General features: G+C 34.8%; 1 protein-coding gene across 1 annotated transcript in view; it reads left to right on the top strand.

The window, feature by feature from the left end:
* The window catches only part of HPSE2 (heparanase 2 (inactive)), a 683,675-nt gene that overhangs the window by 56,634 nt on the left and 602,839 nt on the right, over positions 1–24,202 (top strand). Inside the window, exon 4 of the mRNA XM_021699985.1 lies at positions 10,902–11,063. Within this exon, the coding sequence (XP_021555660.1) occupies positions 10,902–11,063 (162 nt within the window). The remainder of the gene's footprint in view (positions 1–10,901; positions 11,064–24,202) is intronic.

The following is a 24,202-nucleotide window of genomic DNA, read 5'->3' as shown; positions in this document are numbered from 1 at the left end:
TCTAGAAATTTTACACAAACTAAATCATACAAAACGTAATCTTTTTGTGTCTTTTTTTTTTTTCACTTTATGTTGTTGAGGTTTTCTAGGTCTAGTATTTATCAATAGTTTGTTTCTTTTTATTGCTGATTAGTATTTGACTGTATGTATCTACCACATTTTGTTTATCAGTTTTACCAGTATATGGACATTTGGGTTGTTTCTAGTTTGACTGTTGTGCACAATGCCACTGTAAGTATTCTTGTACAGGTCTTTGTGTGGAGATATGCTTTTATTTGTTTTGGGTAGATTTCTAAGGGTGGATTTGTTGGGTCATACAGTAAGTTTATGTTTATCTTCTTAAGAAACAGCTAAAGTGTTTTCCAAAGTGGCTGTCCCATTTTATATTCGCACCAACAATGTATGAGGGCTTCTGTTGCTTTACATACTTAACACGTGGTATTGTCAGTCTTTCAGATTATAGCCCTTCTAGGGGTAGCGCCTCACTGTGATTTTAGTTTGCATTTCCTAATGACTAATGAATGATTTGAGCATCTTTTCATGTGCTTATTAGCCATTTGTAGATCTTCTTTGGTGAAATGTCTGTTCAGATATTTTGCCCATGTTTAAAATTGGGTGGTTAGTCTTTTTATTAAGTTGTAAACATTTCCTTTATATATTTTATGATATATGTGATTTTCAAATATTTTCTTTCAGTCTGTGTCTTAGCTTTTTATTTTCTTAATGATATTTTAGAAAGCGAAATCTTTTACTTTTGGTAAAGTTCAGTTCATTATTTTTTTTCCACTGTGAATTGTACTATTGGTGTTATAACTAAGAAATCTTTACCTAACCTAAGGAAACAAAGCCATTCTCCTATATATTCTAGAAAATTTATAGCTTTAGTTCTTCTGTTTAGGTCTATGATCCATTTTGAGTTAATTTTTTTATGTGTGTATGATGTGAGGTAAAGGTCTAAGTTCTTTTTAAACTCTATTTTGAAATAATTTTAGACTCCTAAAAATTTGCAAAAATAGTAGAGAAAGTTAACTGAACTATAGACCTTCTTTGTATTTTATCAGTTTTTAAGTGTATTTATTTCTTCTCTGTGTGTGTAATTCTATGAAATTTTTCTACATATATGAATTTGTGTAACCAATATAACAATCAGAATACAGAACTGTTGTACCATCCAGAAGTAACAACCTCATGCTACTTGTTTGTAATCTGTTCCCTATCACTATAATTTTGTATTTTTGAAAATGTTGCATTAATGGAATCATACAGTATATAACAATTTGAGGTTACCTTTCCTCCCTGATTTTTGGTAATTTGTGTCTTCTTTGCCATTATCTCAAAAATTTTCAATTTTGTTGATCATTTCAAAGGAACAATATTTTGTTTAATTGATTTTCTCTGTTGTTCCTGTTTTTTTTTTTAATTTCAGAATAGAAATAAAGTGTTTTCTTCTTTCTGCTTGCTTTGTGTTTATTTTTTTCTTATTTTCCAAGTTCTAAGTGGAAACTTAGATGATTGATTTGAGATCTTCTTTTCTAATACATGTGTGTATTGCTATAGTTTTCTAAGTACTTATTTAGGCTCTGTTCCATAAATTTTGATATCATGCATTCCCATTTTCATTTAGTTCAAAATATTTTCTAATTTCCCTTCTGATTTCTTTGATCCATAGGTTATTTAGAAGTGTGTTGTTTAGTTTCTTAATATTTGGGGATTTTCTAGAGGTCTTTCTGTTATGGATTCCTAATTTAATTCCAGTATTGTCAGAGGACGTGCTTTGTATGACTTCAATCCTTGAGACTTGGGGCGCCTGGGTGGCTCAGTTGGTTAAGTGGCTGCCTTCGGCTCAGTCATGATCCTGGGGTCCTGGGATCGAGCTCCACGTCCAGCTCCTGGCTCAGCAGAGAGCCTGCTTCTCCCTCTCCCTCTGCCTACTTGTGCTCTCTATCTCTCTGTCAAATAAATAAATAAAATCTTTTAAAAAAAATTTATGAGACTTATGGCCTAGCATAAGATTATTCTTGTTATGTGTCATGTGTGATTAGAAAAATATGTATATTCTGCTTTTATTTGGTATGTTCTATAAGTGTCAGTAAGGTATATTGGCCTTTAAGTGATTTTCTATCTAGTTCCATCAAATATAGAGTAGGGTATTGAAATCTTGAACCATACTTGTTAAATTACCCTTTCAATTTAGTCTCAGACTTTGTTTTATGTATTTTGGAACTCACTTATTAGGTGCATATACATTTATAGTTACTGTATCTTCCTGATATATTGACCCTTTTATCACCATGATCTGTCCCTGTTTGTCTCTAGTAATATTTACTATCTTAAAAACAATTTGTCTTGTACAGCAAAGGAAATCATCAACAAAATGAAAAGGCAGCCTACTGAATGAAAGAAAATATTTGCAAATGTATCTGATAAGGGTTAATATCAAAAATATAGAAAGAACTCTTACAACTCAATAGCAAACAATCTGATTAAAAAGGGGCAGAAGGTCTGGATATTTTACCAAAGAAGGCATCTGGATGACTAATGCTTACATGAAAAGCTGTTAAGTATCACTAATCATCAGGGAAATGCATACCAAAACTACAATGCAATATCTCATTCTCACACCTGTTTGAATGGCTATTATCAAAAAGATAAGAAATAACAAGGGTAGATAAGAAATAACAAGGGTTGATAAGAATGTGGAGAAAAGGGAACCTTTATCCTCTGTTGTTGGGAATGTAAGTTGGTGCAGCTACTACAGAAAGCAGTATAGAGGTTCATCAAAAAATTAAAAATAGAACTACATATGATCCAGCAATTCCACTTCTGGGTATTTATTTGAAGAAAATGAAAACCTTAACTCAAAAGAAAAAAATATATGCTGCAACCCCATGTTCATTGCAGCATTATTTATAATAGCCAAGATATGTAAAGAACCTAAGTGTCCATCAGTGGATGAATGGATAAAAAAATTGTGAAACACACACACACACAATGTGGAATAAAAAAGAATGAAATTTTGCCATTTCTGATGACATGCATGGATCTTGAGGTCATCATGTTAAGTGAAATATGTCAGACAGAGAAAGACAAATACCATACAATCTCACTTATATGTGAATCTGAAACAAAACAAAACATGCAAACTTACAGAGAACAGATTGGTGGTTGCCAGAGGCAGGAGGTGGGGGTGGGGTAAAATGGGTGAGGGGGATCAAAAGTTATAAGCCTCCAATTATAAAATGAATAATTCATGGAGATGTAATGTATAGCATGGTGTCTGTAGTTAATACTGTATTGCATATTTGAAAGTTGTTAGAAGAGTAAATCTTAAAATTTCTCATTACAAGAAAAAAATGTGACTATGTATGGTGATGGATGTTAACTAGACTTATTGTGGTGATCATTTCACAACATACACAAATACTGAATCATGTTGTATACCTGAAACTAATATAATGTTATATATCAATTATACTTAAAAAAAAAAGCAATTACACAAAGCTTAAGAAAAAAAAAGTTAAGTGGGCTATCTTTCTTAACACCACTCTTAGGGAGTGTTGGCTAGAAGGACTTACCTATTGTGTTAGGTAGTGTGAAGGAAGGGGAAAAGCAGAGTAGGGCAACCTACAGTCAAAATCAGCAATCTTTGTGAATCTGAGCCATAGATTTTTTGCTTAAAGGGGATGAGAGAAGAAGCAAGTTTTCATCCTTGCAATACAGAATGGAGAGCAATTATTGATAGGAAAAGGAAAATCTTTTTCCTTGTTCCCCTCTCCAGAAAAAAATGTAATTAAATAACAACATAATGGGTGCCACTCCAAACCCTTGTAAAATTTTTTTGTCACAAATTTAATCATTTCAGCACCCTTATGGTTATTGTTTGCATAATATATCTTTTTCCAGTCTTTTATTTTCAACCTGTATTTGTCTTTAAATCTAAAATGTTGAGGAGTCAACAGCATATATTTGGATCTTGCTTCTTTAAACTCAATAAAACCATCTGTAGCTTTTGATTGGATTATTTAGTCCATTTACATTTAATACAGCTATTGGTATAGATGGATTTATAAATGTCTGCCATTTTGATAGTTTCTATATTTCTTATGTTTACTGCCTTCTTTCTGTTAAACCAATTTTCTAGATTTTTAAAAATATTTTTTTAGATTATTTAATTGCTTTGTTGATTTTTACACTGTATTATTTTTAGTTATTTTCTTAGTGGTTGCTTCAGGAATTACACTGTGCTTCTTAGTTTATCACAGTCAAATTCAAATTAATACCTAATTTTGATAAATTAAAGCAACTTTGCATCAATACACCTTATTTTCCTATTCCCTCTACAATGTCAATTTTTTATATATTACAGACACTTTACTGACTGAGCCACCCAGGTGTCCCAGAATTTTTTTCTTTCAGCACTTTGAATATGTTGTTCCACTGCTTTCTGGCTTCCATTGTTTCAGATTAGAAGTTAGCCATTAATTGTATTGCTAATTCCCTTTTTGAGATGAGTTTTTTCCTTTCAGTTTTTAAGATTTTCTTTTTATCTTGGGATTTCAAGAGTTGTAGTGATGTTCTAGATGTAGATTTCTTTGTAATGATTCTTTTTGTTGTACTTCTTGGATCTGTGAATTAATAATTTTTGTCAAATTTGGGAATTTTTTGATTATATTTTGAAATAATTTTCTGTCCTTCTCTCTCCTCTTTGATGGGTTGCTTCATTTTATTCCATAATACTCTGAGGCTTTGCTCATTTTTCCTTGATCTTTTCCTGTTTTTCATGTTAAGTCATTTCTATTCATCTGTCTTCAGATACTGATTCTTTCTCTTGCCCTCTCAGTTCTGCTGCTAAGCCCATCTAGTGCATTTTTCATTTCAGTAACTGTACTTTTCAACTGTCGACTATCCATTTGTTCCTCTTTTTAAATTTTTTAAATTTTTTTTTTTAGAGATTTTATTTATTTATTTGAGAGAGAGAATGAGAGAGAGAGCACATGAGATGGGGGGAGGGTCAGAGGGAGAAGCAGACTCCCCGCCAAGCAGGGAGCCCGATGTGGGACTCGATCCCGGGACTCCAGGATCATGACCTGAGCTGAAGGCAGTCGCTTAACCAACTGAGCCACCCAGGCACCCTAAATTTTTAAAATTTTTTAATTTTATTTTTTTAAAAGATTTTATTTATTTGTCAGAGAGAAAGAGAGAGAGCACAAGCAGGGGGAGAGGCAGGCAGAGGAAGAAGCAGGCTCCCTGCTGAGCAAGGAGTCTGATGCGGGACTTGATCCCAGGATCCTGGGATCATGACCCAAGCCAAAGGCAGCCGCTTAACCAACTGAGCCACTCAGGCGTCCCTGTTCCTCTTTTTTTAAGTAAAAGTTTCTATTTGTTTCATTCCTCTCTTTCTTGAGTCATTATTAGGTTTTTCTTTAATTATTTAAACAGGTTTCTTTTAATTTTTAAAACATATTTATAATCTATTCTTTGTTTTTCTTTTTTAAAGATTATTTATTTATTTATTTATTTGACAGAGAGGAAGGAGCCTGACACGGGGCTCAATCCCAGACCCTGGGATCATGACCTGAGCCTAAGGCAGTGGCCCAACCAGCTGAGCCACCCAGGTGCCCCTATTCTTTGAAGTCTTTGTATGCCCTGCCGATATAGAGTTAGCTCTAATTGATTGTTTTTTTTTTTTTTGAGTTTGAGTTTGAGTCACACTTCCCTGTTTTTTTTGCATGACATAATTTTTTGTTGGAAACTGGACATTTTAGATATATCATAGCCAATCTGTAATTTAGTTTTTTCCCCTGAGAATTGTTCTGCCTTTTAAAAAATAAATTATTTGGACTTAATCTTTTTATCCTACCACTGATATTTCTTCTGTTCTTAAAATTATTATTTTTTTTTTAGGTTGGCATCCTAGGGTTCACCTCTGAGTCTTAATAGCTTAGTGATCACCCAATGATTGTTCAGTAGCTGTGTTTCAAACAGTTTGAATCCCTGATCCCTAAGGCTTCTGCTTTCTGCTGATGGATTTCTGTGGGGATTGGTAAAAATGTTCAGTTTTGTGATAATTTTTAAGTCTGCCTCACCATTTACTTTCCTCCCAACCTCTTGAGTTTGTGTATGGTTTCCCAGTTAACCAGCTTTGTGTGAAGAATCCTAGGCTGAATATCCTCTGCATGTGCACACAGCCTCCCAGTCAGCCAGGGATGCATGGCAAACTTATATAGCTCATTTTTATATCTTTCAAAGTTCTAGGATCTCCCTGTTAAAATTTTTGGCTGGTCCACTAGTCTGTCACTTGCACCAACAAGAACTACAGCTTTAGGCTAATAGAACTGTGGGTTACTAATTGATTAAAGATTGGAGAAAGATGTATCACAGAAAGAAGCAAGAACAAAAATACAAACATGATCATACTCACATGTCCAGAGTCCTGATGGGCAATAACTTGATGTTAGGGTATGACCTTTGGTGCAGGATAATTTCTCCCTTGTTGCTTCCCTCAGGGTATATGTTGGGTCTTTGGCATCCTTGAACTATATCAGAATAAAGACCATAGGGGGAGATGAGAAGATGACATATGGATAGCTTGATATTTGGAACTACTTTGATCACATAGCAATAAAGAATATCAGCAAGAAGGAGAGAGCTAGTAGGAGGAGGATAGAGGTTTAGAGATGATTCACTCCATCAACTTTTCAATTTGGTAGACCAGGAAAAAGCCAAGGCACAAGGTTAAGGATGTTAAGTTTTTAGTCTATAGTTTCATGATTAATTGGTAAGTTAGTTGAAATTCGTACCTAAGTCTCCTGGCTTTGAATCTTTATTTTTTCTATCATGTCTGACAAAGAAAAGCGTAAGTTTTTGTAGAGCCATAAAATTTTTGAGCTAAAAATGAGCTAAAGATATAATAATATCCTCCAGTAACAACTTTCCAATATTAATATAATTATTATTAGCACCCACTGAAACAACCAGCACTTGTTGAATGTCTAATATGTCCCTATCACTGTCTGTATAAGCTCATTACAAATATGCTATTAATATTCTCATTTTAAAAAATTAGGAAAGGAGAGATTTAGTGATTTGTCTAAGAGCTGTCAGAAAGTAAGTGATAGAGCTGGGATCTAAACTTGGGTATGTTTGAATTCAAAGCATCTGCCTTTAATATCTGTTACATTGCCTCATATAATGTTGGTGAAAGTACTTTAACCCTGTACTTGGCAGGCTTTAATGACTATACTGAAATCATTTTATGGTGCCTGTGTCACCTAGTCTCTGCTTGAATATCTCCAGGGATGGGAAACTCACCCCATCTTCAAGTAGCTCCTTTGCTTATACAACCACTTCTATTATTATAGTTCTCTCATGTGGACCGCTTCTGTTGTTATAGTTCTCTCATATGTCTTTTGGTTACTCCTTTAATGTTTGGCTTTCTGTATTTATACAGAATAAATCAGTTTTCTCTTCTATATGAAGCAAGTTTAATGTTTTCTTTGCCAGGTTCAACACTGTTTTTCAGCTATTTTTTAAAAATAAAATTATTTCCCATCTTGGCACTTTCCTTTGGGTGGACTGTAGATGAGAAACTATTACAGGTGGAAAACATATAATACTACAAGTAGAGTATTATAATAACAAAAATAGTAATAGCTACCCTTTATAGAGTTCTTATTATGTGGCATGCATAGTGCTAAATCTTTTATGACTCTTTACAATAACAGCATGAAGAAATAGGCTTACAGAAGCATTGTTGTCTGTCACTTCTGCAGCTAATAAGTGACCATCAAGCTATAATTTGAACCAAGGTCTGCTTTAACTCCAACTCTTTACTGTGCTGCCCTTGGCTGGCATGGAATTCAGGGTGGCTATATTACCTCCTGTATTCTGGATATTCTGGTTCTATTAATTTAGTCTAAGAATTTTGTTAATCTTTTTGGCAGCAATATTATATTTGGCAGCATATTACTGGCTTACATAAAGCTTGCATTCAACTAAAACCTGTAAAAATAAGATCTTAAATATTTGAGCTTCTGTCTGGTCTGGCCTTAACCTCTTATGTAATTAATTTTCAGTATAAATGCAAGACTTTGTGTTCATGTCTATGTCTTGGGGATTTCAGCCTAAGTTTCTAGGTTGTCAAGATAATTTTGAATTTTGAATCTGTCATCTATATTAACTCTTCTTCCAGATATATATGACCATGTACATCTTTGATAAGTATCCTTTTTTGTTTGTTTATCTAGTCTTTGATGCAATTTCAAACAGATCAGGGGTGAATAAAGAATCTGTATGGCATATCTGTTTTTTTCCCCAAACGTTGTGGTGTACATTTCTAAAGTCTCAGACGTATGTTTGGCCATGCCCATGGTTTTCTTTTCTTACTATTATTAAGATAATATGGTCACTTCATTTTAAGGTTCTGGTTAGAATGATGTTGAGGCTATCAGTTATAATATCTGCTTTTTCTGCATTCTGAGCAAGACATTTATTACATAGGAAATAGAGAGTTTGGTAGATGTTCTACTTTTGTATTAGACTCCTATTAGAAGATATCTGAATAATTTAAACTCCACTCTCTATAGTATGTTTGGTACAAGTTTTGTAATGTTTTCTGGGCAAGTATCATACATATTTCTTTTCTGGATAGACCATCTATGGTATGCTGCTGTAATAGTATAGTTAGGTTTTTCTCTTTAGTCCCTCACTTTTATTATTTACCATACTTTATTGTTAAATTCATGCATTTCTATGTGGGAGTAACTTTTGGAAAGATCACTGGAATGGCTTTGAAAATTTCTGGATTTGGGGACTGACCATGTACTGTGAACTTGAGCAAGTCACTTAAGCTTTGTGGACCTCAGTTTCCTCATATATACGATAGGGATAGTAATATCATTCTTTATCATTTAGGATTACAATAACAGGTCAGGATTTTGAAAATAAGAAACTAATATCTCACATAACAAGAAATCAAGAGATGGGCAGTCTAGGACAAGTAGGGTAGCTATGGAAGCTCCTTAAAAACATTAGGGACTTAGGATCTTCTGAGCTTTCATTTCACCATCCTTAGTGTGTAGTCCTTTGCCCTCTGGCTTCTTGACTCATTGCCACAAAATTACTTCTTTAACTCTGGGCTTCATGTCTATGTTTTAGATATAAGGAATAGGCAAGGCTAACAGGCTAACGGAAAAAGATCCTGGTTTTCTCTTAGTGGGGTTTTGTCACTAAGGTTAAGTCCCCCTAAGGATGTCTGCCTGCAGCTCATTGGCCAGAATCATGTTATATGGTCACCCCTTGCTTCAAGGAAAGCTGGGAAATTGTTTATTTTCGTGTTTTAGTCTCTATAATAGAGGAGAGCAAAGTAGAAGGGACTGTGTGTAGGGTTTGGGTCAGCTAGTTAACAATATCTGCCACATTCATAGGATTATTGGAAGGATTCAAATATACAGTGTAATAAGTTTTCCTCTCATTCTATTGATGGTCTTAAAAACTAGAGTGTATCTTGAATTAATTTATTCTACTTTTGTGTTCAAGCCTCAGAAAATCTATGAGAGTAGTTACTTGAATGTTAAATGAGTTCACTTTATTGCCTACAGTCTAGAAATTGGCATAAATAGGTTTAGGAATAAATATTGCACTGTTTCCAACCAGCTCCCCTGTTTTCAACCAAGATTAAGAACCATTCCCACATCTGGCTAATCTTTGTGTAACATACATCCTAACCCTCATTGTCATGGGTTTGTATTTATATCTGGGCTTCTCTATTAGGGCTATGTTGATGGGTTTGAAGATTATTTGTCTAGAACAGTATCCCATCTTTCATGCCACATGCCCTATTTTCTCTTTGAGCATTGCTGAAAGAACCAAATCTTTCCTATTGGTACAATTAACACGGGTATTACTTTTTTCCCTTCCAAAGCCATTGGTGTCAACAGTGGCAGAGCAGTTATTATTATTATTATTATTATTATTTTTAGCATTTTCTCCTAAAGTCCTTCAATTTGCTGCACAAAACTTGGAAGTTCCTAGAGCTGTCATCCAGATTGCTGTTGATAAACATCATTTGTTTCAATGATAATCAGCTGAATTATATCTTAATTTGTAAAATAAAAAATAACTTTAGGGCATCAAAGCTCCCTAGTAATTGGGAAACATTCTAGGAGAATGTTTGTTTTTGAGGAAGACTATTTTCTGGACGATACTTCTGCTTTGGGTGAAAATCATACTGAAGAATAAAAAGCAGCCTGTCACTAATAGGGAAATAATTGGGAAAGAGGCAGGTCTGTAAAGTGACTCTAGCCCTCCTCTTGCTTTCTTCAGTGACCCACAAAATACTTACAGATTGAAAGAGTTATTTATGAGTCAGAATGCAGCCAGAGGCACATGAAAGATAGCAGGAGAAATCCTGAGCAGCTAACCCACAGAATGACAGCCCTAATTTGAGCTCAATGGGCTAGCTGGGAGGTAAATTTGAAAATAGGCCACATATCCTGAATATACATGGAGGAGCTATCACCTGGTCCTACAGCATGAGGTAAAGGAAATAGTCATAGTCACCAGTGTTCAGACAAAGTTGTTAAGAAAAGGCCCTGGGAAGTGCATAAGTCCTAGAGGTGAGCTGAGAGTAGAATGGAGGAGTCAGAACCTTAAATGAGGTCACAGTGAGTAATAAAATGGAAATTGCCAAAGAATTTGGAAATGACCAGAGAAACTTGCAGAATGTATCATGAAGTTGGAGGTTCTTCAGGTTTATTACTTACGAATCTCTTCATTCTGATGAAATACTGGTAGTTTATAAATTCTGTCATTTTGGGTGAAACAAGACTTCAATGTGTATATGGTTTTTTGTTTTTTTGTTTTGTTTTGTTTTTGCTGCCTGCAATTATTTCTTTTTGTAGACATTGTTCGAAGTGATGTTGCCCTGGATAAACAGAAAGGCTGCAAGATTGCTCAGCACCCTGATGTTATGCTGGAGCTCCAACGGGAGAAGGCAGCTCAGATGCATCTTGTTCTTCTAAAGGAGCAATTCTCTAATACTTACAGTAATCTCATATTAACAGGTAAGGCTATTGGAGTCATCTGGAATCTTAGAGTATTGTAGATTGTTGGCCTCCATTAGTTAACAACTTGATGCCTGGGAGACATTAAAGTGGGCTCTAGATGAGCCCACATCTGTCTGTCTCCATCCACTATATCCCTTTTTAAATTGTGATGACTTTTGTCTTCCTATAAAAAATATTTCTTGTAGTTTACGGATGTATTTTGGCTTGAGGTTATAGGCAACTCAGCATGTGTGTTCTCAAAAGACAGAACCAATGGAAACCTAATGAAGCCTTATAAAAATATGACTTTTTAGATGTGTGCCAGTAGATTTGAAAGAATTACTAAATTTGGTGTCTAAGAAGCAGCTATTTTCTTCTTTCTGTGTATGCCCTTTCTATGAACCCAGTGAACATAAAGATGAAATGTACAAGAGATAATGATCCACAGGCTGAGCTGAGAATGTTCTATTCCTGGTGGAGTTTGAAAATATCTAGAGAATTTGATTTTCTTTTTAAGAGCAAAGAGGCTATGAGACAGCCATACTCCCTTACATCCTTGGTCCAGGAGGGAAGTGAATTTGTGTGAGAGCTCAAAGGAGAAGCAACTTTTTGCAGGGCTGCCTGCAAACTTGGCTGGTAAAGAGCATGTGAGTTGCATGCTTTTGTCAAACTTTGGAGAAGATTCTAATAGCAGACTCTAATGTGAGAACATGGAGGACTTGAGATGGATTAAGAAGAGCTGTTTAAGTTACCTCCATTTTCTTGAGGGCATGCAAGGCTTACCTGCGTATATTGATCTAAATAAAGTTTAACAAATCAAAAGTGTCTGTTTCCCCTTGTTTATGAATATTTAAAAAATAAAGAGATGGAATGTCTGACAGGCTATGAACATCTCACACTTATTTTTGTAAACTCCAAGTTAGGAAAATTTTAACTTTTTTTTACAGGCTTCCTGGCATTTCACCAGGAATTGCTGAGTGGCAACCAAATTGTTTTGCTTTAGAAAAAGCACAGGTCTCTTCCAACTTTTCATCTTGTACCTGGTGGAAAACCCAACAGCATGAGATGAAAGCCAGATTTAAATGTGGCTTTGGTGAGCAGAGAAGAGGATTATGGATTTCATAAGTATAGGCCTTGTTTTTTTGCCCTTTGAGAGGTCATTAAGGAGGGAAAACTCAAAAGTGATTTATGGCCAATGCGTTATTTCCCTAAGTTGGTTAATGAAACTGTTTAAGTTTAGATGTTTGGCAAGAACATAGATTTTTATCCAAATTTCTTTATTCTGTCTCAGGTGTACAAATGTACATGTACTTAGTATTTTCTAATTCAGTTATTAGAAATGAAATATTTTTATTCCATTCTTATTTTAATTTTAGGTCCATATTAAAGCGGTCAGACCCCATGTTCTTTAATGTGGCATAGAAAGGGCTTAAGGTAATTCTAACCCTAAACTGTGGATCCAGAATGTAGCTTGAAGGCATATTATCTTTGAAAACACAAGTGTTCTATTGAGTTCAATGGAATCTTTTCTAATTCTCAGTAACATAATCCCTTTGGATGTTTATTCGCAGTTCAAACTGTTGGAATCAACATTGTCAACTTTTACCCTGACAACTTGCTTACTTTCCACTAAACAAACTTACCCTAGAGAAGAGCCTCTTTCCTGCTCTTACTTCTCCCAAGCTGCTTCAAAGAGTCCTCAGGCATTTTCCACATTTTTCACCCAAATGCGTGTACAGAGGTGGTACCTTGCTGTAGACAGAGCATTTGGTGTGCCCCGGTTTGTTTACATGAAAGTTCACAAGGTTTTGGTTCCAGGTGTTGGGAAGAGATGGAGTCATTTCAATTTAGCACCAATGATAAAACTATTTTAATGTCCTTGAACCGAGTCTTTGATTTTACACAGTGTGGTTTCCTAATTGTTATGAAGTTTAATCCTTGATTTCTTGTATAAATTTTGAGAACATGGTCTCCAGACAGCTAAACATAATATTTAAACATAACTAAACTAACTTTTGTAAATATTTCCCTTTTCAGTGATGAATGTATATTGGTAAGGAGGGTGAGGTTGAAGGGGCAGAGACCTCTCAAATGAAGTGACTTTCTTTACCAACATGTTCAGAACACCTACTCTAGGATTTCTGCTTGGTGATGTTCCACTTATTTTGTATAATTCTGGCATAATATTTGAAATGTCTGCAATGAAAGTATTTATGTGGAACAGGATGAGGAAACTGGGCCTCCAAAAATCTCAGAAAGAGCTCATTTTCTTCACACTTCTGCTCTCCTCTCAACCCTTCTCAATTATTTACATTAATAATTATTTAATTATTTATTTCATGTATATGGGTAGCAGGGTATCATAATTGTTTCCTGGCCAGTTGTGGTATATTCTTTATTTTAAAATTGGATAACTAAGATCATAGTATGGGAAAAAGTTAATAAAGTCAGCATAGTAGAAAATTGATAAAGTGAAATGTCAGAGAGTTAAAAGCATATTAAAAATGATGGTTGTTGCCCTCCACCTCACTAGCAAGCCCTCATTCTTAGATATTCCAACTTTGGCTGATGTTACCATCAGCGTTGAGGTGAGAAGCATGCCTTCATACTCTGCGTTTCAGCTCATGATCTCTCTTAAACAGCTACTCCTCAGATGCTGGCAAATGATATTCTAGGTCTTCTGACCAATCAATAAAAGGAAACAACTCTGCAGTCCTTAGTGACAGCCCAGTTAACAGAAACTAATAACAATTCTTTAATGTGTATATCTTATTTATTCCTCCTTATATCATAGTTTTGGAAAAGTGGATTGTATTTTTGCATGGTATTAAACATGTCTTAATGTTTTCATGCAAATGATTTACATAGCAATGGAAATAATGTTAGCCTCACATAATCTAGAGGGTTTTTGAAATAAACTCCAAGGTTTTGGGAAGGTGATGGAGTAAGACCAATAGAACATCAGTGATAGAACTATTTTAACTGGTGACAAGTAACATGCTGCACTTTTCACACTGACTCACAGTGCATGGATGTATGCTTCTGTAGCTTCCAGTTGTCCCAGAGCTTTTAAGGAAGAACAGGGATTGTTCTTCCATTTCTTTGTGTTCTCATGATTCTTAATGTAATAATGTTCTATATATTTGTTGGAAATGTTCTGCTGTGTATATGATGAATGAATTCCCTTGAGATAATTTTGACAGCTAATTAATAACTTTTATAGGTTCAGATTCAATTATTCATTTCCCCTCACCTTGCCCCACTCCCATACTTTTTGAGGTGTAATTTCACCTTTTGTGGTAGATTCCTATAATCAAATGAAAAAGTCAGCCTTAAGGGGCAATGTATTTTCTAGGATTTTGTTTAGAACATAAGCTTCTGGAGGGCAAGCAATGTTATAATTGTACAGCATTCTGCATAAATGAGGTCAAATTTGAACAAAATTTATTTGTGCTGTGAAGTCATAGTCAACCCTCTATAACCAGGCAGCCTGAACGGAAACCATTATAAATGGATGGCATTAGCTAAGATGCTTTCCAATGAGGACTCTTCTCATGTTAATTGCTGCCACTTTTTGTTTTGTACCTCCTCTTTCAGTCTTAGATTCCAAAGTGGATTGGGATACCTATGGTCAGCTTTACTGTGTTACTGTGGCAAATGAATTGAGCAAAAGAAGCTCATACTTCCCTGTTGTGGCCTATTCTTCTAACTTTAGTTGAACAAAGGGCTTAAATCAATGGAATGAGAACTGTTCTTTTAGTTCCCATAAATTATAATTGCTCGGAGGACTGTTTCCAGGTCTTTTAAATTATTTGCATTACATTCTGTGGTACTAAATATAATTTTATTTAACCATTTCTCTGTCAACGTACATTAATTTATATGTTGACACATTTATTTCTGTAGAGTAGATTTCTCAATGTGGGATGTCTGGGTCAAAAGGTTTGTATTTTTAAATTTTATAAAATCAGGGTTTTTGTGGTATAATTTATAAGAAAAAATAAATTTTGGCAAATGTATATATCATAGAGTCAAATAGCCACCACCACCATCAAGATACAGATTTCCCTCACCCTAGAAGTTCTCTCGTCTCCCTTTGTGAACATGCTACAACTTTTTATCCATTCCTCTGTTGGTTTGTTTCTAGTTTTTAGGGTTTATGAATAAAGCCACTATAAACATTTGCTCTCAGCTCTTTGTGTTAATGTATTTTTTCTTTTTCTTAGGTAGTACAGTACCTAGGAGTGGGAATGCTTGATTTCATGGTGTCTGTTTTAACTTAAAAGAAGCTGTCAGATTGTTTTCCAAAGTGGCTGAAATGATCTTGTATTCCAATAGGATGTGAGAGTTCTAGTTCATCCACATTTTTCCAACAATTAGTATTGTCTGTTGTTTAAATTTTAGCTACTCTAGTGAATATATAGTAGTATCTCGTGGTTTTAATTTGCAATTTACCTTATGACTAATGGTACTGAACATCTCTTATGTGTTTATTTGCCATCTATATATCTTCTTTGGTAAAGTGTTTTAAGCCTTTTGCCCATTTAAAAAAAATAATGAGTTTTGTTTTCTTACTATTGAGTTTTGAGAGTTCTGTATATATTTTGGGCTACAAGTCCTTTTTCAGATATGTGATTTGCAAATATTTTTTTTTCTGTGACTTTTTCCTTTTTTTTTTTAGAGTGGGGAAGGGCAGAGGGTGAGGGAGAAAGAGAATCTTTTTTTCTTTTTAAGGGGGGGAAGTGGGGAGGGGAGGAGCAGAGGGAGAGAGAGAATCTTAAGCAGGGCTCCATGCCCAGTGCAGAGCCCAATGTCAGGCTCAACCTCACAACCCTGAGATCATGACCTGAGCCGAAATCAAGAGTCGGATGCTTAACTGACTGAGCCACCCAGACGCCCCGTCTTTTTCTTTTTTTTTTTTTTTAAGATTTCATTTTCTTATTTGAGAGAGACAGAGATAGTGAGAGGGAGCACGAGCAGGGAGGAGAGGGATGCAGGGTTCCATCCCATCATCCCTGGGATCCTGACCTGAGCCGAAGACAGACGCTTAACCAACTGAGCCACCCAGGCGCCCTGTCTTTTTCTTTTCTTTTCTTTCTTTCTTTCTTTTTTTTTTTTTAACAGTTTCTTTTAGAGAGCAGAGTCTTAATTTTGATGAAGTCTGATTTATAAATTGTTTTTTGGTTTGCACTTAAAATTGTGATGCACCTTGCCAGATAATTTTCAGAAAAGATTATAGCAATTCCCATTCCCACTAGCAGTGTATGAGAGCAGTTATTTCCTGGCATTCTCATTAGCAATGGGATCAGTGTTCTTTTCAATCTTTCTCAGCCTAACAGGTGAGAACTATTATCTCACTGTTGTAATTTTCTGGTGATAGCCAGAGAGAGTATATTTTCACATATTTATTGTTGATTTGCATTTTGTTTTGTGAGTTACTTATTCATATTCTTTGTCTTTTTTTTTAATTGGTATTGATCAGTTTGTGAGTACTGTTTGTGAATTAGGAATGTTAATCCTTTGTCATATGTATTGCAAACCATTTTCCTGGATAGCATTCATCTTTTTACTGTTTTTGATTTAGAGCTTTAATCTCTTACTGTAACTGGAATTTATGTTTATATTAGTGTGATGTAAGTATATCACATTATTTTCTTCCAAGCTATGAATGCAGTTTTTAAAATAAAACATTCTTTTACTACTAAATTGAAACATGTATGTTATATATTATACTCCCACATATATGTGCACCTGTTTCTGAACCGTATTTTCTGTCATTTTCTTTTTTTTTTAAAGATTTATTTATTTATTTATTTATTTATTTATTTATTTATTTATTTATTTATTTATTTGACAGAGAGAGATACAGCGACAGAGGGAACACAAGCAGGGGGAGTGGGAGAGGGAGAAGCAGGCTTCCCACCGAGCAGGGAGCCCGATGCGGGGCTCGATCCCAGGACCCTGGGATCATGACCCGAGTCGAAGGCAGACGCTTAACGACTGAGCCACCCAGGCGCCCCTGTCATTTTTCTATTCTTTATTTCTGTGCCAATGCTATACTGTTTTGATATCTGGTAAGGTTTATTAAACACTCTCTCATTTCCCCCCCAAGGTTTTCATAGCTATTCTCATATAATTACTTTTTGAAATGAGTTTCTCATTTCTTCCAGTTCAAGAATACTCATCACTGGATTCTGATTGGAATTGTATTCAGTTTATATCCTGATTTGGAGGGGATTGATATTTTTCTGATATTAAGTCTTCCACTTAAAAATATGTTACATCGGGCGCCTGGGTGGCTCAGTTGGTTAAGCGACTGCCTTCGGCTCAGGTCATGATCTTGGAGTCCCGGGATCGAGTCCCGCATCGGGCTCCCTGCTCGGCAGGGAGTCTGCTTCTCCCTCTGACCCTCCCCCCTCTCATGTGCTCTCTCTCTCTAATTCTCTCTGTCTCAAATAAATAAATAAATAAAATCTTTCAAAAAAAAAATATGTTACATCTCTTTACTCGTTCATTTCTTGTTTTATGTCATTTGAAAATATTTCATAAATTTTTTTCCTGTACCTTTTTTGTTTAACTTATTCTTTAATATTTTATACCTTTGCTAGTGTTGAGAGTGAATTTCTTTCTCTTTATAACTTATTTCCAGTGTAAGAAAGAAGCTGTTGATCAAAGACAAAGGTAGATTTTGGTCTCTTTTCTAAATTTTACCAAGTATTTTCCATTTAATTTCTAAAAACCTCACAAACAATATTGAAAAATAGTGATAATGGTTGCTTTTCACATTTCAGTGAAATGACTTCATTATTTCCTGTTCATAAACATCTGAATATTTATCCACTAAAACTAATACTTTAAAGTAAAAATATATTTTTTCAAAATGAGGGCAGCTTTATTATTTTTATGATTATAGTAGAGATAAAAATATTTTTATTAATATACTTTTAGACATCTCTATCCATATACTCATATACATAAGCTATAAACATATAGGAAACACATACCAGTTTATACAAACCAAGTAATGTAATACATGCCTGTTATTTGTAACATTCTTTCTCTTAATATTTTGTGAACATCTTTCTATATCAAAGAATATAGGCTTATATTCTTTTTAATGGCTACATTAGAATTGTTTTATGGGTATATTGTAATTATTTAACTGTAATTATTTAACTGTAATTATTTAACATAGACATCATGGTTGTCTTTAATTTTTCATGATTTTAAAGAGTGCTGTGACAAACAATGAATCATGGAACACTTCATCTAAAACTAATGATGTAATGTATGGGGATTAACATAAGAATAAAAAAAAAAAAAAAAAAAAAGAATGTTAAAGAGTGCTGTGATAGGGCGCCTGGGTGGCTCAGATGGTTAAGCGTCTGCCTTCGGCTCAGGTCATGATCTCAGGGTCCTGGGATCGAGTCCTGCATCGGGCTCCCTGCTCCTTGGGAGCCTGCTTCTCCCTCTGCCCCTCTCTCTCTCTGTCTCTAATGAATGAATAAATAAAATCTTAAAAAAAAAAAAAGAGTGCTGTGATGAACATCATTACATAGGTGTCTTTGTACACTTCCTAGAAGTATGAATGCTATGTCAAAGGAATGAACATTTAAACTTTTGATACATTTAGTAAGTTGACTTTTTTTGTAAATAGTAAATGGACTTTTAGGAAGGTCATGTCAATTTATACTTATACCAACAGTGTGTAAGAGAAAACTAATTTGTTTTTTGCTAACGCCAATTATTTTCTTTTTATATGTGTTAGTGTAATAGATTATAATTGATATGACATTGTTTCTAATTATAGTTCATTGATTACTAATGAGGTTAACTGTCATTTTTATTTCTTCTACGAATTGTCCATTCTTTAGCCCGCTTTATTGGGTTATTGGTCGATTTCTTACTGAATTATAAGATCCTTTTTATATATCAGTGATAGTAATCCTTTGTCATGTATATTGCAAAAAATGTATTCTTGGACTTTTAAAATTTATTTTTGTTGAGTGCATAGTTTAGTAGTCTTTAAATTTTGTTTTTGTTTTCTGTATTTCTCTTCCTGGCAGGCTAGCAGTTTGGCTATGGTCTCTTTTGCCCTTGGTGTTCCTAGCTCAGAACCAGGTTTTATCGTGGTGTGTGGTTCTGCTCTGTGGTGATATTTGGGTCTTGTACATCCAGCCTCTTGGCCACATGGCTTGCCTGAATTCTAGATGTCTTGCAGCCCCTCTCACCACTTCTCCCTGGCCACTTCCCATCAACTCTTGTCTCTGGGCAGCAGGTTAGCAGTGTTGTTTTGTTTTGTTTTTCCACTTAGTGAGTCTGGCTCTGGTTTTCCATCTCTCCCAGGGCACTTTTTATCTGCATTATCTCTTAGCAGTCGAACTACCGTGACATCACTCTGACAGTGATGAGGTTGACAGGTTTGGAGCAAAGACTACTTTAGATATGGCAATCAGGGAAGGCCTCTCTTAGCTGAGACTTTCCAGCTGTGTAATCAGTCATTAGTATTTTCTAAGCATCAGTGTCCCCATCATTAATAGGTTGGCAGTAATATATGCATTGCTTTTCTTTTTGGAGTTACTTTTGGGAATCATCGTCTCAGAGTATGTTATAACTAGAGAAACAGTGTTCTGATCTGTGTTTGAATAATAAGATAACGAATGTGAAATACTTTATAAATGAATCTGCTTCATGTCTTTATTAATGAAGGAATCACAGTGGTCCCTTGGTGCAGAAATACACAAGTGGTTGGGCAATTTTTAATTCTACCTAGTTATGTTCATTCAGCATGTGAGCTTTGGAATCAGACAGTCTGAGTTTGACTCAAGAACAGCCGCTTACCAGCTTTCTTATCTTGGGCAAATTTTTATCCTCTCTTTAGCTTTGATTTCCTCAGGCATAAAATGGTGTTTGTATCTTACATATCTCAGAGAATTATTTGAGGATTAAATGAGATTGTGTGCATAAGGCTTTAGCACAGTGCCCTCGTGTAAGTAAGTATCCCATATTTGTTAGATTTATTATTGTGATTAATTTTACTATATTTTCAAATGCAAATATTACTCTTGGGTAGCTCACTTTCTTTTCTGGTACTGAAATTTGTCTGTATTTAAAACGTCAGTTGACGAAATATGGTAAGATAAAACCAATCGGAAACTATTTTGAGCTCTGCTGTTAACTTGTGGTAATTTCATGATAAATCTCCCTACCACTCTGAACCTTGGATTTTTCAGTTATCTAGGATGTATGTAAGCATCAGTAAAATAAAGCACAAAGAGTCACTCAGTTTCCTAGAAAAGAAAGGTCTGAAAACATGTCATGTGGGAAGCATTGTGCATAATTTTTTGGTTAAGCATTTTGAGTTCCTTGAAGGCATGACACTAACTAGATGAATATTACTTGGTGTTAGACTTTTCCTGATTATCCTAACATGAAGCTCTGATACTGAGCAGGACAGAAATTAGGTGGTATTCTACATATTAGAATGAGTCTACATAATGAAATGTCTACATAAAAGTCAGTGACCATATACAAGCACACAACCATGAGGTTAAATAAATGACTAGAAGTTCTCCTTTCCTCTAGCTGCTTTATGTTTTTTTTTTTTAAGATTTTATTTATTTATTTGACAGAGAGAGAGAGTGAGAGCACACAAGTTGGGGGGGGTGGTAGGGAGAGGGAGAAGCAGGCCCCTCATGGAGCAGAGAGCCTCATGTGGGGCTCAATCCCAGGATCCCAAGATCTTGACCTGAGCTGAAGGCAGACATTTAACCAACTGAGCCACCCAGGCACCCTGCTTTATGGTTTTAAGTACAAAGATACACTCAGTTGCTGGTAGGTCCTCTTATGAACCATCACATAAGTGAGAAAAATGTTTTTTACAAACTCAGTTTCTTATTCTTAGATTTAATAAACATAAAATTACATTTCAGTAAATATGATAAGAAAACACATAACATAAAAAGGATATAATTATATAAACTGTACATTTTGTTCTATTGACAATTAGTATAATCACTAAAGGATATCTTCAAAAAGTGCTCATGTTCTCCTTCTCTCAAAATTAGATTTGGGAGCATCGATTGAGTTCTCTCCCAAGCTGATGCAAGCTTTGTCTGTATGAATCACAGAATGAACTTCCTTGTCTGCAGGAGTATTTGTATTAGGAGACATGCAGAAATGATGATTATTTCTTGCTTTTCAGCCATAGTCTGTAAAAGATGATATAAGAAGGAGTCCTTTGAATTCATTTTAACTTTAGTTCTCCTGTTTTCTCACTTTCACTATGAAAGCAGTTTCTCCTACATTCCTTCAGTTAGGCTGATGGCATCACATCAAATGTAATTGAATAAAAGTGATTTTTTTGGGCAATGAATTAAATGCTGACAGTTCTACTAAGGTCTGGTTGAACCCAGTGGTGTATTTTAGAGTATTTAGGTCAGTGATCTCCAAGGACGAGGCAGGTTTGGAAGAGGGTCTATAAGCCCTCCAGGAGATGTGCGGATAAAACCCCATTGAGTGGAAGAGTTTTGCTAATAATTAATTACTGTCAGATAATTATTAGTTTTTACATTTTTATTTATTCTGAGAATGGAGTGAGAATTTTCGTAATTGGGAGGAATTGATAATGTACATCATCTGTTAGTTTATTTTCAGTGTATTTCAACGTGCTGCAGTTCACATATGCCCAGTTAAGTGGATTTAAAGAGATTTTTTAAAAAAGAAATTGGATTAAATATGGTTCTAGTAATGCCAGCACAAAGGAACAAAAAGAAAATTGCACAGCTGATGGTTTGTCTTTTTTTTTAAGTTTTTATTTATATTCCACTTTTAACATACTGTGTAATATTAGTTTCAGGCGTACAATTTAGTGATTCAACACTTACATACAGTCTTTTTCAGTCACATGATTTGGTAAAAATAATCTGAAAAGAAGTTATCCAAAAAATTTCTGAATTATCAAGAAGACTATTTGAAAATTGTAATTAATTGAATTTACATATTATTTTCAATAATGTGTCCTATTGAAAGTTTTATAATGTCCAGATATTATTATTACTATTTTTTAAATAGGAGAAAAAAAGGATTTTGAACCATTATCAAAATAAAACAACTTTAAAATATTGCTTATTTAATTTTTAGCTGATTAATTAGGAGTTTCTATTTTGACCTGTGTTTTGTAATGTAACTAAAATACAACTGCAATAAGTGCATCTGTAATATATGTATGTATTACATATATGCAATTATATATTTCATATATATTAATACTTATATATGGATGGTTTATGATAAAAATGTTTTACTCATATATAATCAAAAAAATTTGGAGACCACCAACCTATGAAGTTCTTTGTTCCTCAAAGTAGTGTAAGAGGATAGATGTGAGCAGAAACTTTAGGGTTAAACAGACCCAGGTTTTGATCCTGTGCTGACCATGTACTAGTTGTGTGGAGCTTGGGGAAACTACTTCATCTCATTCCCATTTTTGAAATAGGGAAGGTAATATTTTACATGGTTTGTGAGGTTTAGATTAATATTATGAAGTGATTAATACAGAGCCATACACTCAATGAGTGTTAGTTATGTTGTGTTATAATTATTATGTTGTTATTATTAATAAAGAGATTGTCCTTCAGGGAATCTTCCATAAATAAGCTCATGTCTTGGGTACTATCACAATGCAAAGTGAAAAAGAGCTAAATAGATTTCAAAAGAAGCAAGTCCTTAAGTTTCATGATTGTTGTCAGGACTAAAGTTTTTCATGCATCTGGGATGTGTGTGTGTGTATGTGTGTGTGTGTGTAAGGGCTGAGGCTTTGGAGGAAGTAGGTATTTATAGACATCATAGGGGCATGGGCACATGAACATGCTTGCCACCCTTTCCCCCTAGAACAGCTCTAGTCTCTGTTAGGGTTCTGAAGAGGAGAAATGCCACCATCCTACAATTTCTTTAGTTTTTGGCCTATTTCCTTTGAATGCAATAGCTTCAGCTGTTATAGTTTACCTGTTCCTTTCCTTAGTATGAAGAAAACTCACAGGTCTGCAGATAAAGCTTCACACATAATCTGGGTGAGTGAAAGTATGGTGGGAGTAGGAAGTGATAAATTGTACTACGCATCAGGGAAAAATAACATTTTGTTAATTTGGAATAGCCACTTGATTCTCAGGTGATTAATGTTTTAAAATATATTATTGTTACAGTGATTGATGGTTAATATATTAGGGAGATATTTTTAGAGTTGAGAGACCTGGATTTCAGCTTCGCCATTTGCTTCACATGTACCCTGGGACAAGCCTCAGCTTCCTCATTTATAAATTTGGAATCATAGTCTCTGCCTTTTGTTAATATTCATTCAAACCATATCTGAGCACCTATTGTGTGCTAGTACTGTGCTGTCCACTGGGGATATGTAGATAAGATTTGATTTGATCCCTGCCCTCCCTGAAAGTATAGTACAATAAGGAGACAAACATGCAAACAATTGTAGCTCACTGTGATTAGGGCTATATTAGAGGAATAGTCTGGATTGACCTAAGGGAATCAGAAAGGTCTTCAGAAGGAAGTGGTGCTAATGATCTTTGAGTTTTTGCTTTTCCATAAAAATTCTGGTTAGCACTTATTTCAGAAGTTAAGGACTGTTTGGCAAACTAAAAGGGAAAAGCACAGGAGCATTTTCTTCAAATTTGTTGGCAGCCTCTGGTGCTTTCAAATAAAAAAAATCAGTTTACAAGTAAGTACCTTTTTTTTGGGTACACTAGAATTAGAGATATGTATGTACCTGCAGATGTGGTTTGGAATTAGAATTGTTGAGCAACTTGGAGGATCTCAATCTTTCTTTCTTCTTCCGGTTCTTTTTTCTCATCTCTCTCTTTTGCTTGTGTGAGGATATATACATCAGGGCCTCACTTTCTGTTTTCTTCCTCCAGGTTTTAATTTACACTTGTGGCTTGAATTGTCACATAAAGGTAGGTTCTGGTTTTGTGGGATCTGTAGTTTATAGAATTTTATTTGCCCTCTTTAAGACAAAGGATACAAAATTATGAACCGAAAATTACACACCAATGTTTATATGGAAAGGCAAAAGACCTAGAATAGCCAACACAATGCTGAGGAGGAACAAAGTCAGAGGACTGACACTACCCAACTTTAAGACT

Source organism: Neomonachus schauinslandi, chromosome 6 (genome assembly GCF_002201575.2).
Source record: "Neomonachus schauinslandi chromosome 6, ASM220157v2, whole genome shotgun sequence".
NCBI lineage: Eukaryota > Metazoa > Chordata > Mammalia > Carnivora > Phocidae > Neomonachus > Neomonachus schauinslandi.
The sequence above is the reverse complement of the archived record's forward strand: the minus strand, read 5'-3'. Positions and strand labels throughout refer to the sequence as shown.